Source organism: Lissotriton vulgaris, chromosome 12 (genome assembly GCF_964263255.1).
Source record: "Lissotriton vulgaris chromosome 12, aLisVul1.2, whole genome shotgun sequence".
NCBI lineage: Eukaryota > Metazoa > Chordata > Amphibia > Caudata > Salamandridae > Lissotriton > Lissotriton vulgaris.
Window position 1 is genome coordinate 660423208 of NC_141700.1, and position 20539 is coordinate 660443746.

The 20539-nt window shown below is 43.4% G+C and overlaps 1 protein-coding gene across 1 annotated transcript; it reads left to right on the plus strand.

The window, feature by feature from the left end:
- Positions 1-11610: 11610 nt before the first annotated feature.
- LOC147677959 (uncharacterized) lies at positions 11611-14832 on the plus strand. The gene is made up of 3 exons (XM_086945599.1): positions 11611-12057; positions 12344-12700; positions 14321-14832. Exons 1-3 carry the CDS (start codon positions 11625-11627, stop codon positions 14830-14832), a joined length of 1302 nt encoding a protein of 433 aa, XP_086801725.1. The 5' UTR covers positions 11611-11624.
- The last annotated feature ends 5707 nt before the right edge of the window (positions 14833-20539 follow it).

Consider the following 20539-nt stretch of genomic DNA (forward strand, 5'->3'; position numbering starts at 1 on the left):
GCTCGACAACGGGGAAACAGCGGCCCTCATCCTCCTGGACCTCTCCGCAGCATTCGATACTGTCTGCCACCGCACCCTAGTGCAGCGCCTCAGCAACATCAGAATCCAAGAGAAGGCACTGGAGTGGATCATCTCGTTCCTCACCAGAAGAACCCAGAGAGTCTGTCTCCCCCGTACAGATCCAAGGCCACCGAAGTCATCTGAGGCATACCACAAGGATCATCACTCAGCCCCACCCTCTTCAACGTCTACATGAGCCCCCTCGCAGCCATCGTACGCCAACACAACCTCAACATCATCTCCTACGCCGACGACACCCAGCTGATCCTCTCCCTCACCAATGACCCAGCCACCGCCAGAACCAACCTACACGAAGGGATGAAAGACGTAGCCGAGTGGATGAGGAACAGCCGCCTGAAACTGAACTCAGACAAGACGGAACAGAAGTCCTCATCCTTGGATCATCACCCTCCACCTGGGACGACACCTGGTGGCCCCCTGCCCTGGGCAGCGCACCGAAACCAACGGACCACGCACGCAACCTGGGCTTCATCCTGGTCTCCTCCCTCTCGATGACCAGACAAGTCAACGCCGTCTCATCATCATGCTTCAACATCCTACGCATGCTCCGAAAGATCTTCCGATGGCTCCCCACCGAAACCAAGGAAGATGGTCACACAGGCACTCGTTACCAGCCTACTGGGCTTCGGAACACCCTCTATACCGGAACCACAGCCAAACTCCAGAAAAGACTCCAACGCATCCAGAACGCCTCCGCACGACTCATCTTGGACATCCCCCGACACAGCCACATCTCCGGACACCTGAGAGACCTTCACTGGCTCCCCGTCAGCAAGAGAATCACGTTCCAACTCCTCAACCACGCACACAAGGCCCTCAACGACCTGGGCCCCAGGTACCTCAACAACCGCCTGACCTTTTACACTCCCACCCGCCAGCTACGATCGACCAGCCACGCCCTTGCCACCGTGCCACGCATCCGAAGATCCACCATGGGAGGAAGATCCTTCTCCTACCTGGCAGCCAAGACTTGGAACTCCCACCCCATCCACCTCCGCCTGACCCAAGACCACCTCTGCTTCAGTAAGCAACTCAAGACATGGATGGCTGTTAGAGCAGTAGCGGACCCCCCTCCCCCAAGCGCCTTGAGACCCTCTAGGTGAGTAGCGCACTATACAAATATCCTGATTGATTGATTGATTGATTGCCTGCATGCTCGGGATGTGTAGCGCGCGAAGTTACCCATGAGGTTTGTCCCGGCCGCTCGCGTCCCCTTATTTCCGGTCACTACTAACGTGTTCGCGAGTTATTCGGTGCCAGATTGCAGTTTCTGCGTGTTCGGCAACTCGATCTTACCGACAAGCATCCTCGCGCACGCGAAAATGCTATTGAGCGCGCGAGAACTACGCTACGCAGCAGTTTGCGGAGTATTCGACAACTTTGCGTTCTCCGCGGAGCGCGGAGTTGCCGAAACTCCGCAAACTCCGCGAACGGAGCATAGTTCTTCGCCCAGGGTGAGTGTACTGTAGGCCTCGTCGAGTGACTCGCGACACAACTAGAGTTTGTTGTAAATCTATGTAGTAGGCTATCCACGCCACCATTACGTTTTATTGTATTTTGGCATATTATTGTCTGGCAGTAAGTTCTGTACTGTACTACTACTCCTCCCACAGTCTCTCTCAGGCAACTGACTGTATCATTTTCTTTTTTTTGCAAATGCTACTGCCAGTGTTTACCACTACTACCACCACAACCATGGCATGTTGGGAAAGAAAACCATCATCACCATGCAGCCATCGCTGTGCCTAAGTTAAACCTCAATCACAGGTAAGCGAAGGTAATGGAATGTCTATAATAAATAAACCCTAACTCAACGTCCAATTCCCACCCACCCAAAGAAAGGATTAAACAAGCATTGACATAGCCAATAGGTCTCACCTTAGGGACCTTATAAGTGTTTGGTTATCCAGCACAATATCCTTGGTGCAACAACATCAACTGTTGTGCATGGCTAAACACTTATAAGGTCCCAAAGGCGAGACCTATTGGCTATGCCAATGCTTGTTTAATATTATATACAAGACATAATTGCTGCTTATTTATCTTATGCAACTAACAACCATTGACAAATACAATAGTCCTAACTTGTTGTAGCTATGATGTTACTTGTTGTATCATATATCGGTTGCAATGACAGAAACATCAAAGTACAAGTCAGGCAGCACACTATGCTAAACTCAGATTTTTAGATTATGCGTTTTTAAGGCATGCCCTTTAGTACATTGGCCACGCCCCTTTGAGAGATCCCACAGTTTTTTCATCCCACTTAAAGCACTGCACTCACCCCCATGTCATTACCGCCGCCCCATAGGAAGATTGGGAAGATTGGAGTCTCACCGCTTTGCACACCCACAATCATAGTGCCCAAAAGCAATAAGATAACTCGCACTGAGAGCACACATAGCGAACATGGAGAGAACAAATGACAGGGAGATAATGCTCTTACCCAAGCCTCCTTAATGCAGCCCTACAGTGAATGTACAGGCCCAATACTGGGCCAGCGGTGAGTCACATCTCGTGCTCTGGCCCACCCACGCATAGTGCTCCAGGCAACAAGAAATCTGCAGTGAAAGAAGATTGTAAGCAATCCTTCATTGTTAGTGCATACCATAACCTTCTCCTTCCTGCATCATAGAAGGTGTGTGCCCATAGGGATCACACAGCTCCAAAACTGTGTCTGAGACCTACCATGATTTAAATCATCAACATGGCATTGCAGTGATTCACTGTCCCACTCACCCATACAATCACACATCATAGCGCCAGAAATTATAGGAAAACCAACATTAAAAAAACATGTAAACTCAGCTAACATAAGCAATCCTATAAAGCAGATGCATACTATAGGCTTCATATTCCTGCTCCATAGAAGGCATGCGGCCCAAATGCTGATGCGAGGTCTATCTCACCATAAAAGCCCAGCTCAGGAGGTTCTGCAGGATAGTGCTGCGGTAACTCCTTATTCTGCACGCCTGTCTCTCTCAGCACCGATGTGAAGCACAAGCCTTACTTTCATTTTCAAACCAAGCTCCTAAAGCGAACGTACTCTGAGGAAGGAGCTCTGGGAGGGATCTTCTTGAGTCATGGTTCTGAAACAAAACGGGAAATATTTGTCAAATAGAGGAGAACATTATAATAGCGCTGCAGGGAATCGGTTTAACAGAGCATCTGATCCTCATATATACTCGTATGTTTAACGAGATAACAACACAAACTGTATAATACACCCTCTTTGCAACTCCTCTGCCACTCCCGTTGTGTGGTGTGTTCCTAGTACACCCAATGCTCAGTCCACATGTACTTAGGGAGACAACTCACACACATAGTCCAATGAATTGGCACTGCTTGCAACGCTTACAGATCCATTACGCCTAAACATCAAAGCGCCTTTCAACATTGAATAATCAGCAGCATCTTGGTATACTACAGCACTCTGTATAGGATAGAGCTGAACACACTGCAACTTTGGCGCTCCCTCATTGAGGTCCAGAGAGCATCACCCAAGAGCTGCGAACTGATGCTCCAGCCAGTAGAGCCTACTACATCATTACCCAATCTAACCAACGTGGGAGGTGTACAGCGCGGCAGGCTGCCGGTAGCAGGGGGAGGCGTGCGTGCGCACGTGCTGCAGCAGGGTGGAGCAAGGGGGGCTGCGCGATTCCCTTGCGAGAGTGATAATTGCTACCATATGGCGGCGCTCGCTCCCGCAAGTTAATCGCCAGATGTGCACTCGTTGCCATTGAAGGCAATGGAAGGCGTGCACATTTTTGGCTGAAAAGTCAAAGCGATAGCTAAAGGTATTTTTGCCTATCAGCGCATGTGCGCTGCGTAGGAGTGACCTAAAAAGGGGCAATGCAACAGGGTCAAGTGAAGGTATTGGCAGGATCTTCGGTCTGCCCTCTCCAGGACCTTTAGCCTCTTCTTCACCTCCTCTAACTGCTCCTCTAGGTGTGCATTTCGGAGTAGCATGCAGCACGCATATGACCTGCAGTTGCCTCCATACGGGGTCAGCAATGCTGGATATTGAAGGGCGGTGGCGGGCGGCTGCCTGACTGTGGCACCATATAACTGGAGGGGCCTGACTAGGGCCCGGGGCATTGGAGGAGGCTACAGCTGCCACCGCCTCCTCCTCCTCCTGTGCCAGAGCCACCAGCCGCCGGTATTCTTGGCAGATGGCCTCCAGCTTCCGGCGCCGGGCCTTGGCTGCCAACTCCTTCCTGGATGGTTTTGCTTGGGAAGGAGTAGCTATATCAAGAAAGAAAAAACCTATTAACCAATACTCCTAGCAAAACAGTAACACAAATTAATTCAACACATAGTGGCACAGTAGCACTAGCAAGCACAGCACATAACATTTGTGGTATGTTTTTATCCTCCCACTTCCTCAGCCTCTAACATTTATGGGAGTTTTCGGCATTATACTAGCACTATGTATGAACTCTAGTACACGGTACACCAGTCTTCTTCCTCCCTCTTGTTTTGACAAATTAACATAACTTTGTTTTTGTTGTAGCCGGCATGCCAGCTCAGTCAGCCTGCGCCCAAGACAAACATACAGGAGTCATGATGCAGACGCACGTTAGTTGTATTTAATACTCTCTGCAGGTGGGGAAGCTTGTATTTTTCTATTACAGGTGGCACTGGCCATACTCTGTTACATCAAGGGCAACTGCTTAATTTAACTTTCACCCTGCCTTGACTACTAGAAAAAGGCAGATGATATCTGATCCAATGATCATTGCTTATATATGGGACGACATGAGGTACTTTGTTTTGATTGATTGTGTATCCAGCCGATAGGCCACCCATGGCAGGCTAGCTGAGACAGTCGAAAAAAAATGAACATAGGTAGGGAGTTTTCCTCTGAGTCAGAGGAAGGCGCTTGATGATAACTACTACATACATACACACTATATATGCTGTGCTTGCAAACTACTATGGGTAAAGGGAGTATTCTGAAAAAACAACTTAGATTCTCCTCTGCTTTGTTACTCTGGCGCGGTTTCTTACACAGTCTCTTCAAACTAAGACTCTTCATCCAGTAACTGTCTACACCTATGCTATCTATGATGATACCATCCAAGTATCCATCCATTCAAAGTAAACCTCTATCATTCTTCTTAATCTCTCAACAAACCTTAATTTGTTTCACCAACAAACATTTATTCTTTTTTTTAAACCACACCACCCATGCGTCCTTTCCTTTCTTGCTTGCCTTGGCTTAGAGTTTGACCCAAACACCACTGAGGATTCTTGCTATCATCCACCCATACAGTTTCACCCACCCATTCAGACATCTTTTCTATCACCTACCACCCATCCTTCAACCACCCATGTATCTGAATCATATCAGCCACCTATGCATGCATCCCAAGTATCCTTCTCTGCCAGTCATAAATATTACATCTCGCCCATCCTCCCTCCTATTTCCTTCAACCCTTCTTTCCCTTTTCGTTCAACACACCCATCAAGGACATCTGATCTGACTTTTAGTCTCCTCCATAAAACTTTCACAGCTGAGCCGAAGTCAGATAGAAGAGGCCATTGGTTACTCAACCCCCGCCGCTATTACTAATGCTAAGTAGGCCTGGGCGGTAAATTCAGTTCCGCTCGCGGAATTTGGGTAATTTTGCGTTCCACGGAGAACGCAGAATTGCCAAAAATTCTGCGATCCGCGACTCTGCGGAATTTCCTTCTTGTTCATGCTATCCTAATGTGTGTTCGCAAGATATTTCTCCCCGAGCACACAAAGAGCAGTCACCAACAGGAAAATAGCATCTTAAATGGGAGGAACAAGCAATTCCACATGTTTGCTGAACTTTTGCGTGCTTGCGGAGATTTTTTACCATTTTGCAGAGTTTTGCGTAGCGCGACTATGCAAATTCCGCCCACCCCTAATGCTAAGTAAAGGGTGTCTTCTTCAACCCTTGTTCACAACAACTTCCTACTTACTAAGTCTCAACAGTACAGTGTACTGTATACCCTTGCAGCTAGTGTAATGTCAATGAGTAAGGATGACTTACCACCGCCCGCCTCTGCTGCTGTCTCACCCCCTACAGCCCCTGTAGCTGCCACATCTCCTGCCCCCTCCAGAATGGCTGCGTCGCCATCGCCGCTGGCTCCGGCACTGGTGGTTGGTAGTAAGCCTAGAAAAAACATTACACATTTTTTAGAGGCCATATACACCTCCCCCTATTTATTCTTTTTTACTAGCAAGATTCAAACAAAAGTTAAATTCATACATAAACAACAGACATCACTAGTACAAATCTGGTACTACTGGAGTAGAATATACACTAGTAGTGTTTTGGTTCTAGGGTCATGCTAGTCCCTTTGCTAAGTTAGCCTGAGCCGCGCAACCACTTTAGCTTTGTGTCTTTTTTTTGGCACATGTTACCTCGCAGCTTGTTGTGTGAGAACTAAGAAGCCTTTGAGCCCACATGAGCTCATACTGCTACTGTCAGAGCGCTGCGTACAAGTGCGAAAAACAAGCAACTTTGTTATTGAGTTCTGATGGTCAGTCTGTATTGCTTAGCCATAACATGCTACACTTTTGGCACAACTGAGAAATGCTTGCAATATACTAATGTGCACCATTTTTCTCATTACAGACGGAAGATTCCCTTCTGTGAAACAGAGCTTTGCAGAGCTTATGATGTAACCAGTACTTCTAGGTTCTTCTAAGGTGGGGGGGTCCCCCAAAATTCTCTCAGAGATCTTAATTTATAATTTTATATAAACTATATTCCTGCCAAGGGGAGGGTGGTTCTTCAACCACTGTTCAGTTATCATGATTTCCCCTTTTGTCTTCTCTAGACTTGTAGTTGTAACAATATTTATTGTTTTAATCTTATGCATTTTACTGTTGGTGCTGGCTCTTATAGTAAGTATACTGCATTATAGAACAATGCACAGAGCTTGTTATTCCAAAATAAACCTTTTGAACTTACATAGAATTTGTGGTATTTGGTGTGGATTGTGGACTTAACTGAGAGAGTGAGCAAAAGGGTATTCATTGCTTCCATAACTCAGAGAGGTGAGGAGTAAAGTGCTATCTTCTGGGTTGTCTAATCATTGGATTTCTTCGAGGGGGTTTGGGAAGCTAATCAGACACTATCGCTAGTCGGTCAGGGGATTGTGGGTGAGGTATGAGGAAGGTCCAACCTCCTATCAACAATGTCTTGCACATAGTTCTGTGGGTGCAGAATCCCTACAACAGTAGTAGTATGTACTAGTATCCCTTAAAAAAATGTTAAATATCTGGTTGGGCATTTTGTTAATGGGAATTTTTGAAAAGCCTCAAGATTAAGTAGACTAGAAGAGGACAACCCAAAGGACAGGACTCAGTGGCTAGAGCAATTGGTGAATCTGAGTTTTATTTAAAACCTTTAAAATAAAGAGTGGCCACCTGGGCAAGCTTAGCTACAGACAGACTAATAGTAATAGTAGTGGAGTCATCACAGTTATAGGCAGGGATAACAAGAATTTAGAAACTGATTGTCTAGATTGAACATTAAAGAAGATTTTGTAAAAAATAGAATTAGGAAATCAAAATTATATTTCAGAAAAAATAAGGTGCTGGTGCAGTAAAAGTTAGGGAAGTATAATTATCAATATTTCCAACAGGAGGACTTACTGGGGCCAGCAGTAGAGCCCTCGGTATAAGAGCGTTCCTAGCCCTGGGAGGCATCTTCCCCAGCTCCCGCCGACTCCGATCCCGTCTTCCTGCCCCTTGGTGCTGGCCATGAAAGATGTAAGAAAGAAAGACACAAACATGGATGGTTGTTGTGAAACAAATAAAATATTTTTTAAAACGCTTGAAAAAACATTTATGGAAACAACAAATGCAATAAAATTGACCTATCTAAATCTGATTGACTAGTGTTGCAGGATTCACGGTCCGTCTTGTTATTATTTCACATATTTATGAACACTATTCCAGTGTTCCATTGTGATTCCAAAATACTAGCTAAGTCTAAGTACCACCTGACCTGACCTAGCCCACCTATTCCAGACGGGTCAATTGTTCACTAATTCTGCAAAAACGCAATGGAGGGCACATGCATACATTTTTGCATACACCAAATTGTAGATTTGGTTGCTTCCTGCTGATGTTCTGCTAGTGATAATAAGCCTATATTACCACCACTCAATAAACAAACTACAAAAGGTTCTACTAAGGACTGGGGTAAGTAGCACTCAGCAACAAGTGACGTGACATAGGATGCGCCACACAGACCACTAAAAATCTTATCTACTAATAACAAGTAACTAAACTAAACCTATCAATCCACCACTATCTCTTCTTAGTGGCAGGAGGACAAAGGAAAGACTAGAGTCTCTCTAGCATTACCTAACTTAAGTTCTCTAAAGTAAACTCTTACATAATCATGCCAAGCAAGCACAAAGTTGCAAGCAAGTAAGATTAGTAGTGCCGAGCACCTGTGTCATAACAATCACAGAAGATTTTTAAACGTAATTAACCTGCAATGTAAGCAGCAGCATTCTTGCTGTTCGGGGGAAAAAATGTATTTGCAATATATAACACAGAGCAGAAGAACACAAAGTAGTAATATTAAATAGCTACTCACCAAGGGCAGGGACCTCCAGTCCTAGCAGGTTCAGCAGTTCCTGCTCCCGGTCCAGGATATCGGACCACCGGTGCGTCAGCTGGTTATTGGTGCGCCGGACACCAGAGCAGCGAAACACTGCCCGGCGCACCTTTCCTCACAGTACCCGGACTCAGGCCTGCTGCCTGCTGCCAGGGTTAAGGGGAGGTGGCGCTGGATGAAAAAAACAAGTGCATCACCAAAGAAGGCCAGTGCATGCACCCCATGTGGGGGCCGCCTTCCACAGGGAAGGCGGTCGCGGCTGTCTCCGGGACTCTGGGGGGGAGGGGGGGGGGTGGAGAGGAAAAGAAAAGGGAGGAATTGGAAAAGTAGGTAAGAAAAAAAGCAAGTCATAGCAAAAGATTAAAAGAGTAGTAGAAAAAGTAACAAAAAGTTGAAAAAAACCTCAAAATATAGAATCAGGAAAATAGAGTGATAGATAATAAATAAAAAAGATCTCAACAAAATGGCCCAGAACTATTGAATAGAGTGAAAACAAGATGGCCACGCCTGTTGCGACCCCGTGGTCAAGGTTGCGCGATATTTCCCCCCAAGCACGGAAAAAGGAAATTCCAGAACAGGAAATACTCATCGCGAACGGGCGGGAGCATGCAATACGTGACCCAGAGCAGGAAATAGGCGTCGCAAATGGGCGGGACAAGTGAAAAACAAGATGGCCGTGCCCATTAGCGACAGCATGGGCAAGTTGGCGACATATTTCAACTCAATCACGCAAAAAAAACTCACGAGCAGGCGGGCCAAGCAATTCCGCCTCTTCGCGGAATTTCCCCATGCTCACAGAGATTTTGTGCATTTACGCGGAGATTTGCGTAGCGCGACTACACAAATTCCGCCCACCCCTACTGAGGATTATGAAGATGTTGAGTTAGTGGTAGCCATTTTGGAGGATATTTTAAGCACCTCCCAGCTTGTTTCCTGGAAAGATTGGTTGACTGCCATTAATGAAGATGATGTGCAAGTCTTGGTTATGGAATTTTCAGAAAAGGATGGCCTGAAGAAAGGTCACTGTCCAACCCATTCAGATCTTCCTCACATATAACTAGTGGGCTACTGATTGTTTATAGCCTGCTTTTTCTCAATGATGTTAAGGTTCCCCCAGATTCAGTTAAACCTAAACTCTTTCAAGCAGCTCACCAGGGTCATTTAGGGGTGGGAGCTGCTCGCAAAAATTTAAAGCAGCATTTCTGGTGGCCCTCTTTAGATTCTAAAATGGCTAACTAGATATCTTCTTGCAGTACTTGCCTGCTATCAGGCAAACACTGGCTTACCCACAACACACCATTACACATGGTCCCATTTCTGGAGGAACCCTGGTCAAAAGTAGGTCTAGATTTTGCTGGCCCATTTGATTTACTACCCTCAAAATTGACATTTTTAATAGTTTTTGTTGAATATTTTTCTAAATGGGTGTTTTTTTAACTTTGTTCTGTTAGCCAACACTCCTTTTGTGGTGAAGTTTCTAAACAAGATCTTTTGAAAATGAAGGACCTCCAAAGGTTTTGTTCACCGATAATGGGTCTCACTTTGTCTTTTCTCACATGAAGGAGTTTGTACAGAATCACCACATCAGACATTAAAGGTGGCCTTGTATTCACCAACCTTAAATGGTCTGTTGGATAGAATGACCAGTTTCTTTAAAGAAGGGATACAGTCTGTTTTGGCTAGAAAGGTGCCTGTTGAAGATTTTCTTAGACAAAAGGTGTGGGCATACTACCTCACTCCACATTCTACTACAGGTGTTCCTCCTTTATGTCTGTTAAGGAAAAAGACTCCAAGGCCTGCGGTCCGCCCAGATTGGGTTAAGGATATAATGCCCAAAGACACATATTGTCAATGTGGCATAGTTGAAGTGGTAAAGAATAGGGTTGAGGCAGCTCAGACAAAGCATAAGATATATTGTGACACCACACATGGTGTTAAGTATGTCGATTTCATAGTAAGTAACTGGTCAAACGATCCACTAGAGTTAAAAAAGGAGAATCAGTGTTTTCTGACCAGGTTCAAATTGCAAAGGTTTCAAAAGGTTCGGTCATGCTGAAGCGCAAGCGTTGGTGGATTCAGAGGTCTCTTGTCATCTGAACAAGCATGTAAAATCGGTAAATACAAAGGTCAGAACTGAAGACTGGTTTGGCTTGTATAGCATAATAATCCTTTGATACTGTTCATGATATGAATGTCATACTTGTATTCTGTTCAAGACAAACAGTGTCTCGTGTGCTGTTTACTTTTGTGTATGTTGTGGTTTGAGTTCAGCTCTTTCACCACATTCCTTCTCCATGGCATCCATAGCCATGCATCCAGATGTGGTTTGTATTCCCTAGAAATCAGACCTGTGGGAAGTGGACTCCTGCCTTTTTCTTTCAATAAACTACTTATGTGAGCATTTCTGTTGCCTCCTGGTTTTCCATTCATCTCAACATTATTATTAAAGGATGACACTCACTTCCTCCATGCTGGGTATGGATGGTAAATCACTACACCAGGTCAGGGCACAGCAGTAAATCTCACTGACTGTGGGTATCAGGTAGGACCTACCACCAATGAAGAGTGTACAGGTGGTATACCTACTCAGGCAATGTATTTGTATCAAGATTTTCGTTAGCGATTTCTTAATAGCGAGTCGTTGCGAATCGCTATTAAGAAATCGTTAAATGCGATGTATGTATGTTTCTGCGACTTTTTTGCGATTCCTTAGAAGTCGCATTTTATTCTTAGAATTTTATGCGACTTCTTAATTTGCGAATTTCGCAAATTAAGAAATCGCAAAAAAGCGTGAATCTGCTGCTGCCAACTACAAAACAGCTGAGTCATACTCAGGAAATGGGCTTGATTAGTTTCACCTGCATGCCTGAGCCACACCCAGTGGCAGTTGGAAACCTGTTTGGCTGGAGAGAGGAGCTGCTTGACTACAGGATGGAGGCTGCAAATTCTGAAGGAGGCCCCTCTGTTGAGAAAAGAAAAAGGAAGCAAAAATTTTCTGAGAGGGAAGTGGAGACACTGGTGGAGGAAATGGCCTGCCATCATGAACTTTTGTTTGGAAAGCAATCCAAATATGTTCCTGAAGTCAGGAAGAGGAAGTTATGGCTGGAAATCCAGGAAAAAGTCAATGCAGTTGGTGTCATCCCAAGAACAATTGATGAAATAAAAAAGCGTTGGTACGACATGAGGCTGAGGGCAAAGGAAAAACTTGCTGAAAGACTAAAGGATGCCAATAAAACTGGTGGAAGATCTGGAAATGTGGACCAACCAACCCCACATGAGGAGCTCATAGAATCTACAATTCAGCACGAAAGTGTTTCCGGAGTCTCAACAATTGACAGTTCTGATCACACAGTTGCTGAACATGGTAGGCAGGATGCTTGACTTTTTCTTTGCATAATTTAGAAGCATGAGTGTATGAGTGTGTGAGCATTATTCCATGTGTTCAATAAATAACTGCACTTAAATGTGAAAAATGATCCCCTTTTTTGTTCCACATTACTGCATACTTATGATATGCAGTACATTTAAGCTGCACCAACATACATGCATCTGAATAAGTACACAATACTACCTCTTTAGTTAGCTTAATTTAATAGTTATGAAGCACACAGACAGGCAAGCATCTCATGTGACTCTTTCTTTATTCCCAGATCATGTTGTAGATTCACATGATGGTGATGGGGGCCAATCCTCACAGGAACATATTACTGCCCCAGAAGAAGAAAATGTCAGTGATGACCATGATTCATTGTCTTTTATGAGAAGAAAAAGAAAAGCAGTTGCACAACTGCAACCTTTTGAAGAATCTGATGATGAACCTGAGGGATCAGCAAATAACATAAATGTGTCAGAACAGGAAGTCATACATATTGACACAGTTAGTGATTCTGCTTCAAGAAGGTCATATTCTAATAATAACACCAGGAGAAGCAGGGGAGAAGTCACAGAGGCAGCAAATGTTTTTGCTGGTTTGGAAAACAACATGCTTTCAGTGCAACAAAAACAACATAAAGCAGCGGTCTTCAATCTGTGGGGCGCGACCCCCAGGGGGGTCGTGGAGTCCTGGGAAGGGGGTCGCAGATTCTGCAGAGTGCAGCTCCTGGCATTAGGCCGATGGAGGGTGCTCACGGCGGAGGCCTAATTCACACCGAGGTGTGAAAAACATCAACGCCTCATTAGCAAGTAAAAGGTCTTTTAAAGGCCTGTCAAGTACTTGGGTGTGACTGTGTGTGTGTCCCTGAAGCTGTTTCAGCTGGGCTCACAAACACGAGCTGGGGGGAGCTGGGGGGAGCTGGGGGGAGCTGGGGGGAGCTGGGGGGAGCTGGGGGGGTAGGTGGGCAGGGGGGCTGGTCGAGTGGCTGTAGTTTAGCCCTTTGAGTTCAAAATATGTTGCGCACCTGGAGCTGTGGGTCCCATGACACGTCCCCCTCCCCCAGCAGGGAGGCACAGAGATGCCCTCCCATGAGCAGGAAAGAAGAAGGACGACAACGCAGAGAGATACTGATCCCCCCCCCCCATGAGAGAGGCACAGAAAATGCGGGTGGATGAATGATGGGTGGATGGATGGATGACAGGCTGAAGGATGGATGGATGTGTGAAAAGGTGGGTGGATGAATGATGAGTGGATGGATGAATGAAAGGGTGGATGGATGAATGATGGATGTATGGATGGAAGGATGAAAGGGTGGATGGTTGAAGGATAGATTGGTGAAGGATAGATGTATGGATGGAAGAATGAAAGGGTGGACGGATGAAGGATGGATGGATGAAAGGGTGGATGGATGATGGATGGATGTGTAAAAAGATGGGTGGATGAATGATGGGTGAATGGATGGATGAATGGGTGGATGGATGAAGGATGGATGTATGGATGGGAGGATGAAAGGGTGGATGGATGAAGGATGGATGTATGCATGGATGGGTGGATGGATGAAGGATGTATGTATGTATGTATGGATGGGAGGATGAAAGGGTGGATGATGTATGGATGGATAAAAGGTTGCATGGATGAATGATGCATGGATGGATGTGTGAAAAGGTGGGGGATGAATGATGGGTGGATGGATGAAAGGGTGGATGGGTGTATGGATGAAAGGGTGGATGGATGTATGGATGAAAGGGTGGATGGATAAAGGATGGATGTATGTATGGATGGGAGGATGAAAGGGTGGATGGATGAAGGATAAATGCATGGATGGGAGGATGAAAGGGTGGATGGATGAAGGATGGATGTATGGATCGGAGGATGGAAGGGTGGATGGATGTATGAATGGATAAAAGGTTGCATGGATGAATGATGGATGGATGTGTGAAAAGGTGAAAAGGTGGGTGGATGAATGATGGGTGGATGGAAGGAAGGGTGGATGGGTAAAGGATGGATGTATGGATGGATTGAAGGATGAAAGGGTGGATGGATGAAGTATGGATGTATGGATGGATGTATGTGTGAAAGTGTGGGTGGATGAATGATGGAGGGATGTGATGAGGTCTAACAGGCGCATTTATGGTTATCAAAAGTTGATGAAGAGGAGTACCAGTTTCTAGAAACTTTTGTCGGAAGGGGGTCCTTACGCCTAAAAAGGTTTTACAAGGGGGTCTCGGCATCAAAAAGTTTGAAGACCTCTGACATAAAGCATTAAGGTCAATTAATGCCCAACTAAATAAACTAAACAAGAGCAACGATAAGGTGGGTGATGGTATGGCCCGGATGGCTGACTCCATGGACAGACTTTGTGAAGCAATTGAAAGATCAGAGTCAAACAGATTGAGGGATTCTCGCACTCATAACATCAGACTAAAGAAGTACTATGCAGCTATAAATAGTCTGTGCTATGTGACAGCACAGAGTAATAGAAGAAGCATTGCCATGCAACGCATGGTTGGTGAATGCAGTACAAATGTTGCCAAAGGCCTGGATAAAGTATCCCATTCTTTTGAATTATTAAAAACTTGTCAGAAAGGGGCAAGTGCGTTCTTTGAGGCCACTGAGTCTGAGGACACTTCCAGTCGAACCAGCAGTAACCCTACGCCCACTTTGGACACCCCTGACATGAGGAGTGGAAGCCTTGGTAGCCAACCTACATCTGTGAGGAGAAGTGGGCCAGGCCAACGTAGGAGTAGCAGAAGAAGAAAAAATTAATAAGAAATATCAACATATATATTAAAAAAAGAGAATGACACTGTGAGCAAACATTCTCAGATGTATGTCCTGTGGATTAACAGGTTCCAGGTTTTTGTTACACATTTAATTTTGAAAAATTAAAGGTTTACATAATGAAAACAAAGATGTTGTGTTTTTATTTCTTACCTAGAAATAATTGTTAGTAATTTCTGCACGCCTTTGTCGCCCAGCCACAGCTCCTAAACCTGTAGCACATCTTCTTGGTGGAGGGACATCATCATTGTCTGAAGATTCAGGGTCACTCACTTCACATTCTGTTCCCTTTCTAATAGCCATGTTATGTAGCATAGCACAACTTGTAATTATTTTGCAACACAATGCTGGCTTATATTGCAAGGATCCTCCACTTTTATGGATTCTTCTGAACCTGCTTTTCAAAATTCCAAAAGTTCTTTCAATGACTCCACGTGTAGAACGGTGTGCCTTATTGTATCTCCTTTCATGAATGTTACTTGGATTTAGATAAGGTGTCAAAATGAAATCACGAACTGCATAGGCGCTGTCTCCTAAATTGTAATTTCAGAAATGTGACAATTTTAAAAATAGATTCACAAAAGTTTCTAAAATTGATTTTGTGTTTTAAGTAGCACTTACCAAGCAGAAATCCATCTCCAAATTCACCAGCACTCAAACGTCCATGTAATCCACTGTGTCTAAATATATATGAATCATGAGTGCTTCCTGGAAATTTTGCAACAATGTCAGTAATAATATATTTAGCATTACACACCATTTGAATGTTTAAAGAGTGGTAACTTTTCCTATTCCTATATACATGCTCAGTTGCAGCTGGAGGTGTAATGGCAATATGTGTCCCATCTATACATCCAATTACATGTGGAAAATGGGCAATTTGATAAAAATCAAATTTAGAAATTTGGATATCTTGAGGTGTGCTGGAGAAGTAAATATGATGTTGCAACCTGTTCATCATTGCATCCAAAAATACCCTAAAAGACCTGGAAAAGGCACTCTGAGATACTCCTCCCACCTCTGCAATCACCCTTTGAAAAGATCCTGAGGCAAGAAGGTGCAGGGAACATAAGACCTGCACATGAGTTGGTATAGAATGTGTCCTGTGTGTCTCATGCTCCAAAAAAGGCTTTAACTCCTCAATTAAGTCCAAAATGGTATGTGGATGCAGTCTATATTTCTCAAAAATGTCTTCTTCAGTCTGTTGAAATAAGGTAATCCTCAGTTTGAAAATCCTTTCCTGCCTCTGTCTCATCTGTGCAAGAGCTTGGATGCGCAGTCTTCTAGCTATCAGGTAAAGTCCAGCCATGGTTGTGTTGAAAAAATCAGTTGGAGCTGTCTTTTAAAGATTCAAAAAAAATTACACCTGGTTTGATTTAGTGTTAATTGCGAATTCTTATTTTGCGATTTACAGTTTTTCGCTATTTGCGATTCTTTGATACATTTCATAGCGACTTCTTAAAATGCGATCATGCAAAATAGAGAATCGCTAAGACATATTCGCATAAACAAGAAAACGCAAATAACGAAACGCAAAATATAGCGATTTCTTATTTTGCGCTGCGAAAAAATACATACATCCCGAAAAATGCAAAATAATCAATAGCGATTCGTTAAGGCCGAAATTCTGCGAATTTCGGCCTTAACGAATCGCAAAATGCTTGATACATCTAGGCCATGGTGTGCTACTACTATCGAGTACATTCATACAACATTCTATGTCTATCAGCAAGGGCGGCGTTACACCAAGATAATATTAGGACTTTGCTTTCTATGACACCAGTAAATGTCATAGTTCCTCTAAAGGCATAAGATTTGGCACTATTGCCAATTGGGGTTGTATAACATCACCTAACATTGGGCTTCGATGGTACACACAATGATAAAGGCAGTGAAGAAGGTACAACAATCTACTGGTACATAAAGGCACCTGTCACAAGGATTCTAAGAAGTTTCCATGAAAAAGGGTGACGCATGGGGATAACTCCAGGAATAGAAGAAACTCTGATTCTCTGTAAACATTCATGTAAAATAAATTATTCTCCAGCAGAAAGCTGAAGATGCATGCTGAGACTGGTGCGTGAATAAGGTAAGTGCTGACGTTTTGAAGAACGACTCCTCTGATGATTTTAAGCCGAGTTCTAGTACAGCACTAAAGACCACTTCCTGGAAGAACAGGAACATCAATCAGCGTGTGCTTTTAATGTGAATGATCCTGTAAGCTGTACGTTCTAGTTACAAGGCCTTCACCGTTGCTCTCCCTTCCCTTTTCATGGAAGCAGATGTGATGCTACTGAAAACTGTGAATGAAACGGTGCAAGTGCATGCATAGCCCAAGATGTGGACATGAGCCCTCATCATTTCCAATTTGATTGACATTGATAAACATTGTGTTTTGCTTTAATTTCTGGGTTCCATATCAAAAGTTATATGCAGTTTAATTTTAGAAGTAGAGAATCCTCTCCTCATTGTGAACTAGGTGAACACCACACTTCATGTCATTGTGGACACAGCTTCCAGTCTTGGGTTTACGTGTTAGCCAAATGCATTCTGTCTGTTGTAATCTTGGTTTGATTTCACACGAACAATTAGACCTTTGCGGGGAATGAGATTTTGATATCAATTTATGATTTTGATAAATTTAATAAAGAATCCCATTCATCTGTTTTGGACCGCTTGTATCTGTCATTGAGGAAAGGACCACCCCCGCATTGGTTAGACAAACCCCATTAACTGACGCCACTCTGAAGAACCACTTACAACTGATGAAGTTTTAAAAGTTTATATAAGGTTGAATTTGAATGCGATACAATCCACTCAGGATAAAATCTCAAAGTATACAAAATACAAAATCAATTAATATATCAGTTGCTTTAAGCTTCGGTGTGAAGTGGTTCCTTCTGCGTCATCTGCAGTAAGACAAAAACAATAGTCGAGTTAAAACTGTCCCTACTCTATGCTATGTGACGTCCCTACTTCGCAAGTTCTCTTCCCTAAAAAGGTGTCAGCAGTTTGACTTCCGAAGAAGTTCAAACTCTCTTTAGCCTCTAAAGGAAATCTTAAGTTTCAGAAGCAGTACCCTATCTGCCTACCCATCCGCTCTCTAAGGGTCCTCGGCCTACTGCTCCCTTGCGCTCTGATGTCTCAGCGCATCTGCTCAAGGCATCTACCCTCGCCTTTGCTTTGAGCAATTCGTCTCGCTGTTCCTAATCTCCCAATTGCTACTTCCTCCCCGGGGTGCTGTCCCTAAAATACACAATCGCCGTGTGGGTGGAACGCCCCTTGACGCCCACCACGGACTTTCCCCGATGATGTCAACTTCCTGCTTCTTCCATTGGTCCACTCCTTGCGTCGTCCGTTAAGTTGACCCTTCTCCTTTGGATGTCATCTTCATCATTTCATCGTCGACATTTATTGATTCTTTCAGATCATGTAACATATGAATTTAGACAAGGCCTTAACTCTATGTCTCTTAACTTGACCCTGCTAGGTCATGTGAATGATCTTGTCAAAACATAGTCTACATTCCAAGTGTCGCTCCTCACGTTCGAGCAATAAGCTCCGTCCGGCATTGTCACCTTAAATCTAACAAGTGCTAGACTTCTTGGCTCTCACGTCTACATCAAGCTATTTACGACTTTCACAAGCCCTCTAAATTGCATACATTTGACTATGCTCCTGCGAACTCTTGACCAGTTAGGTTACAAACACAAATGACCTAAACTCTTCCAGCATTCCTACAGAAACCTTCTACACAGTATAACCTTTGGCATACATTTATATATTCGTACTTCAACAAAAAGCCTTAGTTATACTTAAACATTCTACATCAAATATAAGTAATACATAGAATACGACTGCATAGAATATAACTTATGCATTTTCCTTGGTTACATCTTTATGTGAGTTCTCTTATATATTTATCCACGTTTCTCCACGTTTACGTCTTTCCACGTTATATTTCTCGCCGCTTCTCCAATTTAAAGTTACACATGTTTAAAGTTACACACGTATACGAATTCTACTGTGCACGTTCGATATTTCCTAAGCATTTCTACACATTTCTATATATACCCATCATGTATACGGGTCTTCTAAATCTAAAGCATTTTAACATGCGAATACATTTACATTTCCTATACCATGTTATCACATCCATTGGCCTTTATGCTATAGTCGCCAACTTTACATTACGCGTTTCATTCCTACGTTTATAACATATACGTCTAGATATGGCTACTATATACCTTGCATTCAAATTGCGCTCTCTCAGTTCCCCCCTTTGATGACTTTTAGGAGTCATCACTAAAAGCAATTTGAATACATCACTTATACCGAACTAGTTACATCAGTTCCTCTTTTTATCGATTCAAGTGTTCTCAGACTTTTATACTGTTGATCTTGTAGAACAGCTAGTCTCCTTTCTTGGTCTCTCATCGATCTTTGTAACTTGTTCGACCTATACCATTTATACAATTTTACTAAACCTAATAATGTAATTATACAAATTAATACTATTAATACAGGCTTTAAAATATACCAAACTATGCTTTTGCCTAGATTAGCAAACCAACTTCCAACCTTTCCCACTCCATTTCCTACTTTTTCCCAAACATTTACTTTTGATAAATCTTCAATTTCTTGATGAATTTGTGTAATGTTCTGTATGACTTTCTCAAGTGGTTTTGAATTATCAGGAATATAAGTACAACATTCCTGAACTTTCAAAGCTTTACAAACTCCGCCTTCCTTTGCTAATATCACATCTAAAGCAAGTCTGTTCTGTAAAACCATCGCTCTAATCGACTGCATCTCACCCTCTACTAACATTAAAGATCTTGCAGTGCTGGCAGACAATCTATCCACGACTGTCGCTAACCTTCTAATCTTAACATCGTTAAGAATCAAACCTAACAATGGAAACATCGCTCCAAATACATCTCCTACTACTTCTGCATCTCCTACTTCCCTTTTCGTTCTCCTCGAAGCCTTTCCTTCTATAATCGCTAAATCCTTTGCATGATATATTTTGGGGAAGACAATTGCCAAGTAACACGAACCATACCAATTGTCTGGAAGTTTTACATAGGCATTTCTCCCACATACAAAATACACATTCGGAATAGCTTGCATCCCTTTCATAAAATCCTTCGTGTAGTGCTCTAACCTAAAAGAGTGCTCGCAACTAACTTCACCTACAAATTCACTCTCATAATACGTCTTGCTTCGAGCTAAACATAACTTTCCTTTCTGCATTCTATCCAATGCTATTGGACCATTGCTACCTTTCTTTTTATGTGCCTTCTCTTCTTCTGTCCAGTCTATTTTCCATTGTCCTGACATTTTTAGAATCTTCTGCCTTCTGCATCGATCATCTACTTGTGCTATAAACCTTTTCTCTACTTCTGATACCTTGCAAGTCAGATTATTTCTACGTGCATATGATGTATCTAATGTCCCCCAAGGAAGAAAGAATTTAGCCAGTCTATCTTCCTTTTTGTAGTAGTCCCACTTATTCATTTGCTTATAATTCGGAACTTCAGGCAGTACCGAATCATAATTTGAAAAGTAGTACTCAAACCCTTCTCTTCCATAAAATATACTAAGCAGTAAACTACATGTTATCCCATAAGTCAATGGGAGATGATGATATCGAATGCCTTCGTCTACAGAAGCCGGCAATTGCATACAA